This window comes from Haplochromis burtoni, unplaced genomic scaffold, assembly GCF_018398535.1.
Source record: "Haplochromis burtoni strain Fernald_Lab_line unplaced genomic scaffold, NCSU_Asbu1 Contig_3, whole genome shotgun sequence".
Classification (NCBI taxonomy): domain Eukaryota; kingdom Metazoa; phylum Chordata; class Actinopteri; order Cichliformes; family Cichlidae; genus Haplochromis; species Haplochromis burtoni.
Genome location: NW_024582364.1, coordinates 4762892 through 4778037, shown reverse-complemented (window position 1 = coordinate 4778037; position 15146 = coordinate 4762892). Strand labels below are relative to the sequence as shown.

At 37.5% G+C, this 15146-nt stretch overlaps 1 protein-coding gene across 1 annotated transcript in view; it reads left to right on the top strand.

The window, feature by feature from the left end:
• The window catches only part of pth1r (parathyroid hormone 1 receptor), a 45397-nt gene that overhangs the window by 14456 nt on the left and 15795 nt on the right, over positions 1 to 15146 (top strand). The window contains exon 2 of the mRNA XM_005912561.2: positions 9363 to 9465. Within this exon, the coding sequence (XP_005912623.1) occupies positions 9363 to 9465 (103 nt within the window). The remainder of the gene's footprint in view (positions 1 to 9362; positions 9466 to 15146) is intronic.

The window sequence follows — 15146 nt, the reverse complement described above, 5'->3', positions numbered from 1 at the left end:
TAGATAGATAGATAGATAGATAGATAGATAGATAGATAGATAGATAGATATCTCCTCCTTTACCCAACCCTAACTGAGTGTGTTAAACAGACAGTATTACATTGTTTGGTGTTGACACATTGTCTGCATTACATGCAGCATGCATGCTGAGATTGCTCAGTGGTGTTTCACACTCATTTGGAATTGTAAAAGTTGGCTTTGTGATACTAATTGAAAAACTCCCTGTAGGCATAATATTGACAGCGAGATAGACAAGGCTCTGCGTATTATGTGAATTCACTGTTAATTATGGGATCAAGCAGCAAAACAAATATAGCAGTAGAAAAGATGCTGATATGAGTGAGTTGACTTGAATGAAAAACACTCACTGGACAGCTGGACAACTCATCTGAGTATTCTCACTGTCATCATTCATTGATGAAACTTTTTCATAAATGCCTGAATAAACTTACCTTTAGAAAGTTTTGAGATGTTTCAAAGTTTAACCTGTGACTTTTATTCTTGCTAAAGTATGTAGTTTTGTGGGGAGTCTCATTTAAAAATGGATGAGTCTGTCCATGGTAATAAATATTGCATAATCCTACTTTCTGCAACCTCACATAGTTAGTTTTTACAATTACTGTAGGGCAAGGCTATTTGCAGGTATATGATTGGATTGACCCACAAACCTGACATCATTCATTACTGTTACAGATGACAAAAATGGAATAATCAATTTTGACTGATTGAAGCCTGTTTTCAGTCATGCATTTAATCCCTACTAATGTTTTACATCAGCTGATGTTATTTAAAGGGGTAATAGCTGTAATGCCAAGCTGTGACTGAGATGGTCTCATAATCCATTAATGCCGATCTGCACTATAAAGCCACATATGTAAGGTCTGAAAAAACACATCCAAAAAAAGCCTTTTATGGGTTTTAAATCTACTTTAAAATGTATATTTTAACCTATAATCCTCTTATTTCATGCATAATGTTGCATTTATGGCAGTGCATCATTCTGCTATTGAGGCCCAGTGACCTGTGAGCGTTGTTTTGTTTGTTTCATCAGTTGCTTTGTGACATCCGTTAAGACATTATGAAATGTCTACTGCATTTGACTGTTGCATAACCATTAGTTGTTTTTAAGCTTTTGATGAAAATTTAAATAGTGCATTTATATTGCTTTGCTAAAGCAACAGTCTGTAGTTGCTGTATTAAATCACTTATATAATGCAAGAATGATCCCTTTTTAATTTGTGAGAACAACAGTCACAGCTATCTGCCTTGTGTGCAGCCTCTCGGAGTACACACAATGTTTCCATCAAGGACAAAAGTGCTGTTCTTCAGGCTTACGACCAGAGCAGGGTATAATTAGGAACTAAATGCTGCTTTAAGTCAGAATGTGGTCTGCGAGCATTTCCAAAGGACAACCAGTCTTGTGGTTTGTGGTTTTTATCATCAAATGCAAATTGCACAGTTGAAGAGGAGTGGCACTGACTCATAGAGTTTATAATATCCAGGAACCTCATCCGCTAAAACATTCATGCGGCGCAATATGTCAAAAGTAACATATTCATGTTTTTTCCAGATAGTAGACAGCCCATTAAACACTAGATTCAGCGAAGTTATAATTTTCTAGAACCTTACTATTTTGTGAAGAAAAAACATGCAGGAAAGTCCAAAAGCCCTTGGGATCAAATTTTGAGCACATGCCAACAACAAGGAAGTGAATGTTAGCCTATGGTGTAAAGAATGGCAAATGACCAAAACAAGTACATAAAACAAACATTCAGCTGTATTCCTAAAATTGAGACGTTTCACAGCAACCAGAGTAAATATTATATGTGTAGTATTTATCATTCATGTGATGAAGTGTGATCTGGAATGGAAAGCCTTACTTATGACCATTACCTAAAAAAAACCTTATCTTTGCACAGGGATTGTCTAACAGAGAAGCATTATTGGATGTCTCTGAACTTATAGAAAAATTAATATGGTTTCCACTGAAAACACTGCCAGAGTTGTGATGAGAGGTTCTATGTTGACAGTGAAAACATCTGCAAACACTGAACTGAAATAACACAGAATATGTGTTCAGGGCTTTTAAAGTCATGTGAAGTTTGGCCTAAAATAATTCTAATAATAGTTATAGAAATTTTGTTTCAGAGTTTCTTCTGCTTTCATGGTTGTTAAGGTTTTACCCACAATTTTGGTAGTATTTTTAAATATGAAATCACTGTAACCAATGAGCTCATATATGCCACTGCTACAGTAATCCTAGATACACTTGGGTATAAGATCAGGAATGCATATAGAGAAAGCCCTTATGGAAAGGTAGGCTGGAAGCCAAAATCAGGGAAACTTGAAAGGATGTTATAAAAGTTATGAGATGTGGGTACTGGATGGATGGGAATGACAAAAAATGTCCATAATTGGGGGCTCTACAAACTACCAAGCAAAGGCTTATAACTATGGTGACTAGGCTGAAGAGATACACCAGAGAAGCAAAGGCCAAGAGAATAAATGGTCTGTTTGCCAAAGATCCAGCAGCAACCTCCCAGAAAAAGAACCAGTTAACAACACAAAGGCAAAAATCTTATAAGGTGTCTCAAGAATGAAATGCTGATAGCACCAGGATCTGATATCCACACCAACTGGCTGAAGAAGTGGTACTCCATCAACACCTGGCAACACAAAGAAGCAGGCTGCTAGTAGCAGGTACTCATCTTGACTTGCTAACACAATCATGAAAGATCCCTGCAAGTTTATGAAACCATGAAACTACCATGCCAACTAGCTCTCTCTCTAAAACATGGAAGCTCCTCTAAGGCATCATAGCAACCAAGCTGAGTAGGCTTGACATGAGTCAACATATAAGCACAGCTCAGAAGGCATTGAAAATAATACCAGAAGGCCAAAACACCAACTGCTGGTTAATAGAGCACTACACCAGGGCTGTAAGACCAGGAAGACTAATCTCAGCACTGTCTGGTTGGACTACAAGAAAACCTACGACTCAATGCCCCACACGTTGATAGTGGAGTATTTGGCACTATACAAGGTAAAGTGTGTTCATAACATCAATCAGGAACTCAGTGGAAGACAACATTTGAGGCCATTTGGCTGGATAGGTGTGGCTGGAAAATTGCAAAGAGAGGTATCGTGATCAAGGCTGAAGGGGTTAAGATATCAGAAGGTATAATAGCAGATATACAGGACAGCTACAAATACATGGGTATCCTATAAGCCAACAGGGTCCGCAATAAAGATCCATGAAGATCAACCCCAGTCAAATATCTCAGTAGGTAAGATAGATCCTGAGAAGGTAGCAGTAGGAATAAGAGCTGAACTATCAATACATATGACCTACCACTCATCAGACTGTTACTCAACTGGAATAATAAGCTGGCCACAGGAGAACATAAATGCCACTGATGTCAAGACATAAAAACTCCTTACAACATATGGTGCTTTTTACCCAAAGTCCAACACGCGGAGGCTTTACAGCCAACAGAAAGTAGGACAGCAGAGCCAGAATCCAGGAAGAAAGATGAAAAATCAATGAATGCTTTAGAAAGATGACCCCAGGGATAAGCTGCTCTAAGATTTCCTCAGATATCTGAAGACACAACAGTGATGAGAAACTATCATGGAATACCAAGCCACTGCATTGGATATATCATGGACTGATTGAAGAAGGGGTTGACATCAAGTAATCTGACTAGTGGCTAGAAAAGCACAAAAAACAGGGAAGTAACAGGGGCTGAAGGAACAACTGGAGCAGATGTGAAAGGTAAAGACCAAAGTGGCCCCACAATGATAGGAGCAATAAGACCAATAACGCCCAAGCTGGAAGAGTGGCTCCAGCAGATTCCAGGCAAATCAGAGGCAGCTGTGCAGTAGAGTACAGTTCTAGGAATAGCTAAGATGTTGATGCATTTTTACTCACCTTCACCAAAGAAATTACTCACAAAAATATATATATTTAACAATTGTCCAGACTGAATTTTGAGCCAGCTTCACCTAACATATATTTATAAACATTCATTTATATTAAATCAAAAACTCTTCTTGATTTGAAAAAAAAAGAAGCTCATAGCTAGTTTATGTAGTGTCTGTTTACCTCCATGCATTGAGTGGTTGCTTTGGAACTTTTGGTCTTGTGGATTTATTTTTTGTTTATTGCTAAAAAAAAGTAAAAAAACAAACATTCTGGCCAATGATAATTTCTTGCAGATCATTAATAATCCTTTCTCTTCGACTGTTGTCTTATTAGCGTAAACTGGATATAACCCCAACTCCACAGAAATGTTGGCTTTTCATAAGCCTTTTAAACAATAACACGGGGACAGTCTGATGTTGAAAAAGAAGATAAAAATGCACACCTTCGATACTGAAAGCTAAAATCTGCAGTGTCTAGTTCAAGTGTAAATGCTGAAATGGAGCACCTGAACATCTTTAACTATGGAAGAAGTTTTTCAGAGACCTACAACACCTTCTACATGCATGTAAAAAGCCAAAATGCATAGATGGGGCTTGTGTATAGACAGGATTTCAACAATTCAGTTTTAACAAACTTCTGAAAGTAATCAAAGCTGTTGGGATGCATTTTTTATTGCCCACTGAGTTTAGCTTGAGGATAAAGTATATTAATTTTGGCAAAGGAATTGTCCCTACATTCAACTTTCTGGGAGATCAGTACAAAGTTCAAGCCACTTCGAAGCTGTAGTGTTTTGCTCAAAAATGCTTGCGTCTTTGCCGTCATGATTGGAACTCGCTTTATGTTGTGTTTTTGATAGAACTTTTTCATGGTCTGAGATAGTACTAATGAGATCACTGAGCTTTATTTTGAATCCAAATACACTGTTGACTCACTGCAGATAATTATACTCCACTGAATCCAGTGGTTTTTGTGGTTCATTTAAACTTTTTGGATACTCGAGTTTTTGTTTTGTTTTTTCTAATAAAAGTCTACCTCACAAGCTCCACCATTTGACTCTCTGATTCCGTGTAGGACATTACAGGAAATGACTTTGGTTAGCCACAACTTTCTTCAAAAAAAGAAAGAAGAAGAAATAAAAAGCGCAAAGCAGTCCGCAATGAAGGCTGTTGGTAATGCAGTGGAAACCCAGTGTCTCCACTCAATGTATGCATGGCGTCTAGCCATATGACACATTTCTGATGGACAGTTTATTATAATTTTTTTTAACCTTTGGTGCAAACTATTTGAAAATCAACAAATGGACACTGAAAATATTTAACTGTCATGCCAGACAAATCAATCTCTGACAGATAAATACAACTTGCATTAATGACCAAATGCTGAAAATAGAAAACTAAAACTAAACTGTAAATGTGCCTTCACTCCCACACTGTATAATGTTAGCATTTCATCTTAGCGGTTAAACGCTCTCTTGACTGAGCACCCTAAATACAGTTCTCTCAATATTGGTCTTATATTCTTGCAGAGGGCTGCAGTTTAAGTCATCAAGCTGCAGTTTGCAAAGACAAATAGAAACTTGTGGTTTATCCAAGTGGAGTTTGTATTCTAGCGACCGGTGATGAAAACACACATATTTATATGTTGTGTATTTTTCTAATTCTCATTTTGGCACAAACTCAAAAGCATTTCACAAAAAGAATACTGTGTTTTGAATGCAATGCAGTAAATAAGAATGTCCACGTTTCTCCCTGTGAGAGGTGTGTTTACTTTGGAGGTTTGGACTCTGGCCAGTGGAGGAGGAATAGTTTTCAGAAATAATCACGGGGCATACATATTACCCAAGATTCTCCTCTTGAAATGGTAAATGATACTCCTCTATATCCCTGGATGCAGGAGTCTGGTTTTTAAGACAGAAAGCTGAAACTCCATGCCTCATTTTGGTTTACTGTTTCACAGGGGCTTAAACACCACTATAAAGGCTGGGATGTTTGTTCTTAATGTGCTGGAACAGCAGTCTCACTCAAATGGCAGAAATAACTTAGAGAAATTGCAATATTTCACACTGATTTGAAGTGTGTGGAAAAATTCAACATATATCAGCATAATGCATGCAATTATTTAAATGGTGAAAATACATTATGCAGCTTCAGCTAGCCTTGTCACTTATTCTCCAAATCTTATTCTCCCCAAAGAGCCCTCATTTGGTGTTTTACGGTAGTGATGAGGAAAATTATCTGCCAGTACAAATCTGGTGCATGTTATTGCACCTTAATAACTATGCAGGAAGTGATCGCTCGTATCGGAAAAGAAATATATGATCTCAAGATAAAGCTGATCGTGATAACACCTTCTGCAGCATAACAGTCCCCTTAATGTAGAGGTTAGACGTTCAGTGTTTTTCCTTTAATTTGTCACCTGTCCGCAAATAGAAAGAGTAATGATAGTGGTGTTATTCTTACCAGAATAACTTCCACATCCACTGTTTCTGATTACCTATTGGTCATTACCTAAAGTAAGACTAGGCAGCTTTTTAGATGAAAATAGTGTGAACGTCTCAGAAGCTGTCAGTGGAATATTCTATATTGGCTTAGTTAGTACAGTAAACAGGTAGTATCTATCCTTGTTCGCCTGCGGTAAAATGTTATTCCATCTGTGGTTGTTTACTGTGCAAAGCCATAAACGTCTTCATTCTGTAACCTTATTCAGTTCTCAGACTGGACATCCTTATTTCAGGGCTGAAAGTAGTGAAAATATTGATGGATTGAGGTATTGTGGGTTTGTATGGAGCAAACCCACAACGGCTTGGTATTTACAGTTAAATTTAAACCTCGTGAAGTTGCGTACTTCTGTTAGAAACAAAGTATACATGTCTTTGTTCCTATCTGTACTTATTTATTATATTTCTCATTATGAACAGGCACAAGAGACGGCTGAAAAAGTCTTGAAAAAGGTTATACAACAGTTGGTTACTATACGGAGCTGTATTGCCAACTGCAAAAATATAAATACTTCTTAGTAGACTGTACATCTACTATAGTAACCGTTATAGTAAATAAGTACATTCTCTTAAATGTTGTACTCGGGAACCAGTGTAAAATTCTTGTAATTTATTTCAGTACTGCAGTGTTTCGGTACTGTCCTTTTTATGGTTGGTTCTCAACATTTATACTGCTGTTACTGCTGTAAAATTTCAGCATTTCATATACTTTAAATAAACACCACGGCAATTGGCTGTACTAAATTATAAATAAGAAGAATACAATATAAAATACTGTTGCAGAATGAGTAAGCTCACTTCCAGTATTTCTATACTCACAAAAAAGAGTATAAGAGTAAAAGTCTTATTACTAAAACTTATTTTCCATAAGATGTTTTATCTATAGCTAGAGGCTTGAACACAAATATTAGAATGCAAACATCAGCTTTCATGTTGTTTCATGTGGCACATCAGACCAGGTAATGTTTTTCCAATCTTCTGTTGTCCAATTTTGGTGAGCCAGTGTGAATTATAGCCTCGGTATCCTGTTGTTAGCTGACAGGAGCTGTACCCAGTGCAGTCTTCTGGTGCTGTATCCATCTGCTTCAAGCTTTAACATGTTGTGCATTCGAAGATGCTCTTCTGCATACCTTGTTTGTAACAAGTAGTCATTTGAATTGCTGCTATCTTCTATCAGCTCAAAGTAGTCTGGCCATTCTCCTCTGATCTCTGACATCAACATTGGATATTTTCTGTGGAGATCAGCAGGTTCTGAAATAACCAGGCCAGCCCATCTGGCACATTCAAATTCACTGAAATCACCTTTCTTTCACATTCTCATGCTCAGTTGATAATGGCTACTTGGTTAAACACACTGAATTGGTGCCATGTGATTGACTGATTAGATATAACAAGCATACCTTAAAAATAAGGTACACAAATTATTTAGTTAACATCTGTCTGAACAAATTAACAAATATTGTAGAGACTAAAATAAGATTTTTCAGGGCAACAAGAGAAAATCAATTATATTACTTATATTTAGAGATAGAATCAGGCATGATCATTATATCACAATGAGATTCGACAAGCAAGTCTCCACACCGCCTTTACTTTGTACCTGCAGCTATCTGTCCATGGTTATATATTCCATTGTGTCACGTTTAAAAAATATATATTCTAGATCCAAAATGACTGTGATAAATGTTTAGAAAGGTGAATTGTTTATGCATAGATTTACCTTGTTCTCCCTGCTGTCTCTTGCTCATCGGTAAAACAATTACTCGTTACTATTTGAAGTGTTCTGCTTCTTGCTTTCATAGAAGCAAAATTTGATTTCTTCACATCCAGACATGTAATTTGTGTCTGAAACCGACAGATGCAACTGCAGCCAGGCAGTCAGCTGCTCTGAGTAAACGTCTGTCTTTAATTTGCACTATTTGCTCTGGATCACTGGACCAAAAAAACAAGACTGTGTGTGTGTGGGTTTTTTTTAGCCGCACCTCCAGGCGCTCTGTACGGCATACGTGTTAGTTTATGTCTCATGGTGTGCGTCTTATAGTTTTGCTGCAGTGTGGCTCAGAGAACAATGATATTGCCTACATGACAGCATTAAATATCCTGGCGATCTAGCCTTTAGTTTAGGCGGCCTGTTTTTTCATTTCCACTCTTCTTGTCATGCTCTGTTAAAAATGAATGTTGTCGTTTTCAATACAGTCACATTTGTCAATGCCCGAAAGTGATCCACAGGCAAACAGCAAGTCAGTCAGTGTGACCTATTAGAATGGAAAAAGTTTCCCTGACTGGAAAACCACACCTGAGTTACCACGTCACCCTCATATAAAACGTTCAGAAGCTGAAAATATATAAGGGGTAAAAAAAAAAAAAACTGCAGGGAATAAAATGTAATTTTTGTCAGTGTTAAAATTTTCCTCATGTCGATCAGTTTACCGCTGGAATAAGCCTGCATGCTGCAAGTGAAACTGATGCTGTTGAGTCAGGGAAGTTTAGCTTTCACTTTATCACAGTAAGACTGATAGAACTCTTCAATGAATCCACTGATGTGGTCAAAGTACAGGACTTTCTAATATTTATCCACTGTATTACTGTCACTCATATCCGGTGAATTTTGGAGGAAGGAAACTGGATTTAATTTTTTTCTCCACAGCACCAGGAGCAGGGTTCCAGACAGTTTGACAGTTTTGAAGCAGCTGTAAAGAGAAATTAATGTCTAAGTCTGAACTGATTTTCATGCTCATTTCAGATCCAGAGAAGAGTCTACATCAGCAGCGAAATATTTACACTTTTATGTTGTTCTTGTCATTTTAACTGCCATGTAGCTGAGTTGTAATAGATGTTTTGTGTTGGAAATTTTCTTTGAAAGTATCTATTTTTCACACTATTCCTGTTTCCACTTCCATATCCTTCCGTTAACTCTGCGGCTTTCCCCCTGATTTGCAGGTTTACACCGATGATGTGCTGACAAAAGAGGAACAGTTAGAGTTTTTGTACAGAGCCAAGCAAAAATGTGAGGCCATCATCAAGGCAAAGCAGAGGATTCCTGGTGAGTACAGAAACAAATCTGTCAGTCTTTAGCCGTATGAGTGGCTTTGTGAGTCTGTAATGACAATACTGTTATTCTTCAGGGGGACTTGAACTTTCAGTATTGAATTTCATGGCAAAATGGTCAACAGCCACATAGGAGATTTAAGTAGGATTCATCATCAGGGGGCCGGAGGAATATCTGTATAAACCAGCATGGCTCTTTAATATTTGTTCACATATTCCATTGTGTGCTACAGCTGTGGATTGAGTGCAGTCATGTGAAAAAAAAATCACAGATCCCTAAATCCAGAATTATACCTTAAATCGCCTGTAGGATGTCTTTTAGCTGGAGACTCATTTTTAACCGGGGGCTTGAAATGGATGTGCACCGCTTCTCTTGCAAAAGCTGAAATCTGTAAAAAAAACAAAAAACAAAAACTAGGTTAAATGGCATATCTGCACACCTGACCCCAGCCCCTTACATTTTGTAGACTGGGGAAAGTGGTGAAAGTGGGGTATGAGGGGTAGGGTGTGGGACATGTACCCACTTATCAAGGTGTGCTGTGGTTTAAAATAGGAACATTGCCTCCAGGTGTGCGTGTGCATGATAGTGCAGATTTGATTAACATTTAGCGCATGCACATGACATTGTTTGCTTTTGGTTCATTGTTTACTCTGTTAGCAGGATTGTGATTCTCCTCATTCCAAAGCAGAGTAACAAAGGGATTACAGATTCAATGTTTGTCATGCAAATCACCCAGTAAAAGGGGTGTGTTAGAGAGATAACAGATACAAATCCATAAATCGTCCCTAATAGCTTCTGTATATCGAATAACATGTCTTGTTTAGCTACAGATTATTATTACAAGATAACTAATAGCTAAAAACTGGAGGAAACTAATCAAGCAGAATGCGTGAAATTGAAATGGGATCATTTGGAAGGTGCCGCTTTATTTGCCTTTTATTATTGGTTTCCAATAGTGTGATTTTCCACTACCTGTTAAAGGTTTTTTAGTTAAAAGATTTCTGTCACAGGCACATTTGTCAAAGGCGTTATCACTTAAAAATAGTTTGGGGCTTTCCGCTTGTGAGGAAGCTCCCCAGTGAATTCTAGCTGAAGCTAGAGGTTCAATGTGGAGTGCAGTAAATTCCCCAGAGGCTGCACAGAGCAGCGCCTCATGGCTGCCGAGCTGAAATATAATGTATGAGGCGGAGGATGTCATCAGACACGGGAGGTGTACCGAGAGAAGGCTGTGTATGGAGGGAGAAACCAATCAACAGTGAAGTTTACCAAGAACTGTGGAAGTAAACTGCATAACCAGCAACATGATGAACACAAGCTTGAAAGTAAAGAGTCCATCGAGACGCCATGCTGATTGAATGTGATTGGTGACTTGTTTGAGAGTGACTGTTGATTATAAGAGCTTAAACTAATCAACTGATGATGTTCATACTTCACCATAATAAGTAAATATTTAAATTAAAGGGACCGTTTTGCCTGTATTTCGCTGATATGTTAAAATCACGGCCCATTCTTGGAGCAGTTGCAAGACATTTTTTGTGAACTGTAAGTTGATGGTTACATTTAAAACCTCAGCTTTGTTTCCTTTGTCTTCTCTGTGGCTTTCCGAAGGCTGAGCTCGAAGGCAAACCTGGTCCTGGGGTGTTTTTCAATATTTATGGCTATCTGAAGAACGCCATTTTCCTGCAGACCCCAGCACACTGTATCGTCATGTGGTTGCTGTCATTCTCCCAGTTGATTGGAGAGGAATTCCACAGCCAAACCAATCATATTATTTTCTCTTTAACCCCAGTGCATTGTGGTCACATGAAATTCTTTGCCCTCCAAACGATACTCCTTGTAAATGAAACACATAATTAAAAACGTTTACTTCCTGGCTCAGAACACAAAAGCTATTGTTGACTGTTCCCTGTAGTTACATTACCCATGTGGTATGTCCCAACTTTTCATGGTTTTGATAAATATCCACTAGCTCAAATTAGATTAAAAAAAAAGGTCAGAATTGCTACTTTTGAGAATTGCAGAGGGCCGAGCAGCAGATTTTGTTTGCTTAGGGTTTATGTTCCAGCTCTTACAGCATGCTTAACAAGATGGTTATAGGCGCCAATGCAGAGGAGAGCAATCAGTGAAACATCAGAGATCTCGCAGACGAGAATCTATCCTGACATGTTGTAGTGACAGGAAAGGTTGGTGTGACATGTCCGCATGCACCTCCGAGCGCATGCTATGTTCAGTACGAACAATGGGATAAAACCTAACATTTTGCACTATCTTGACTAGACATATGGGACTATATGTACATTTATATTTTAATCTGGTATAAATAGTTGATAACCACGGCTTTATTGCACTCGCATGTTCCTGTGTCTGCACATTAGGGGAGACTTTGGCGCTCAATCTGGACTCTAACAAGCCCATCGGGAATGCCTGACTGGGATTCTGTGAAATGCTTGAGGTGCTGTTTAGGGGGTACATCAGCACAAGAGAGCTGACCTGCATACCTGATGATGCTGGTGTGCCGAATGTGACTCATCCTGCATGTAGTGGTTTTTTGCTGACCTCTTTTGGAAGGTTGCACATGTCTGTTCAATCACATTACAGATGAAGAAATTAGAATAACCCTATTACCTTAATATAGAGTAGAGTCCTCAGTTAAGTCCCCCAGTGTGGTGGAGACTAACGGCTTGAGAAGCACATATGTGCTCCTTGCATGTACTTGTTTTGAGATTTTCTTTTTCCCTGTAATGCCAGATGAATTGCTTTAACCTTCATTTCGATTTGATTTGAACTCCAGAGCCACATCTGGCTGTTTGTAATTATGCAGTGTGGAAGTCATTTAAAATCTGGGTAGTGGGTTTGCTGTGATGTTGAGTAAAATTATAGATATTGTCAAGATTTTGCCATTAAGTTCAAAGAAAACCGAACTTGCGCTTTCTGATGAAGGATGTCAGTATTTTCCTTGAAAAAGTCATCAAGATTTCAGCAGAAATCACTTTTTAAGAGACATTTTCCTTCCTTTTTGCATTGTGGCGTGAACTTCAAACCATGGGTTGAGATAAACTGATTGCACCAACTACTAGCTTTAGATTTATATCTGTAATTGTCTTGCCTAATCTCCCAGGATTTTTTTTCTGGCTCTTTAACTGTAATTCTGTGGCTTTTTGAACTATTATTGGAGATTAGGAATTACGACGGCTTCAAATGGCAGCAGAGTAAAATGCAGAAAGTGTAGAAAAACTATCCAAAATTATGTGTTAATTAAGAAAGCTTTGAGTGCTGCTTGAAAGGAAAAGCCGTTGTGCTTCATTAGGGCTTCAAATGTGTAAAATTCACCATTTGATGCCTGGGACAAGGTTTTCTTTGAGGGATGCAGTGAGGTTTGCCTGAGGAGGACAGTGGAGGGATGTGGGTTCAAATCCCCAGACCTTGCAGTGTGAAAATAGCTCAACCTTCAAGCTTGTGGTCTGGGTGTAGAATAACTTGGGGAATCATTATAAAAGGCTGCATGTATCAGGAGGAACTGCATGCAGTGAGTGTTTTGACATCTGCAGGTCAGAATCACATGAGTTGGGGGAGAAAAAACATTCTTCAAACCCCAGTGACATCACAAATACCAAAGTCCCCCCGTAGGCACGTTTATATTTAAATTGCGGTCAAGAAATTTACAGGAAATTGTATGTGTGTGTCTGTGTGTTTGTGTGTTTAATTTAAGCCTGTTAGTAGGTGGTCCTATGGTAGTAAAACCTATGGCAAAAGCAAGCAGCAATTCTACTTTTACTCCCAGGATGTGTGGTCAGCGTGATTTTCAAAACTAAACGCATTTTTTTTCCCACCATGCATCTGCAAGAATCAGTCAGCTCCACTCAGTCTACTCTTTAATTTTGTGCTCCCAGTGACAAGCAGTTAAAAGCAAGTCGTCATTTTGTCAGATGTTTCTTTGTAAGTTTGATTACAGGAATGAGAAAATAATGGATCTACTGCAAAGAGAGGAGAGTTTTAGTTCTATGCTTACCTACTTATTAGTGGTCAAAGTGGGGCAGATGTTTTCAATAATACAACATAAATGCCAAGCCATAAGAGAGGTTTTGCCAAGAATCTGTGGTGAAAGGGACTCCGCTCACACTATCAGCAGGCTCCGTTCCACGGTTTAGCTGAGAATTAGGGGACTGTGTGCACTCATAGGTTTTCCCCCCACTTTGAACGTAAAGTTCTTTGTCTGAACTTAGCGCAGATGCATTATGGCAAAGTTTAATGTAGCACAGTCTTTGCTAATAATTTGACACAAAATTTTCTCTTGTGATCATCGGGATCACCATGCATCTTGTAAAAATGTGGAGAAAACTTTTTTTGCTTTAATGATTCCTGGGAAACATTTTGCATTCATAATCAGCCTCATTTAAAAAAAAAGAGAGAGAGAGAGAGAGAATTATTATCATTAACCAATTCTGTTGTTCAAAGAGAAATATGCAATAACTGTTTTTCATGTGATATTTTTATATGTAAAAAAATGAATGCAAATATGGGATTTCAAGATCATGATCATTATTATTATTGTTGTTATATTATTATTATTATTATTATTAGTCAATTCTTTACTATATAATTTATTGTTATTAATAAAGTGAAATCACCCAAACCACTATGGTCACCTAAGTCCAGACTGATACAAAATTGTAGTTCCTAACACATTTATTAGACCACGTCTCATAAAAAAAAAAAACCAAAAAAACCAAAACAAAACTGAAAACTAAAAATGACTGAATTCAAATTTTACCTAAATTTGAACAGGTAAAAAAAGATAATTCTGAGAACCATAAATTAATCATTTATTACAAAATTACATGTTTTATTATGGTTGTTTTCAAAAACAGTGAATCTGAAAATTCATGTATATTAAGAATAACTATACTTTAGCACTAAAAATGTGATTTTGATTAAATAGCACAGCTGTACTGTTGGATTAGCTGTTATAGAACATAAAACAATATTTTGGTAATCATAAATACTGTTAATTTAAGGAAGGACTGGCACAAACCTTTTAGTCGGTGGTGGTCTAAAACATGTTGAGGACTGTAAATTGTAATGAGAACTTGAATTTTTTTTTTCAACTTAATTACTAAATTTTTAAAATAAATATTTTACATTTTCAAAAAATTAGTTTAAATACACATAAAATTGTTGCACTGGGTAAAATGATTGGCCAAATAAGACATTTGTTTTACATCTTATCACCATTTTTCCCATTCTCTAAAATTTCATTCACCCTAGCAAGACATAACTCTGTACGTAAATGAATAATCAAATTGGATGTTGTTAATTAATTGAATGTGATCCATCTAAAAAAAAACCTCAAAACATATGATACATATTGAAAGTGAATTATATAATATAGTGCTGTTATTTAACCATAATTTGCCAGTTAGGGCACTACAATGCAGCTAGTGTTGCAGGAAGTCTTTAAATAAGATCCATGCTAAAACCAATTCCATACAACATTATAATGGTTGTTGTGTTATCAACAACGGAGCAGTTATGGAAATATCCGGCAGCTAACAAACAAGCCTTAATGAACACACCAGATTCAATGGACAACTTGTTGTCAGCATGCGGGAAATTCCATGGTTGCAAGTCTTAATTATGTGACAATAGATGGGAAGTGGACAGGCATGTGTTTTCTT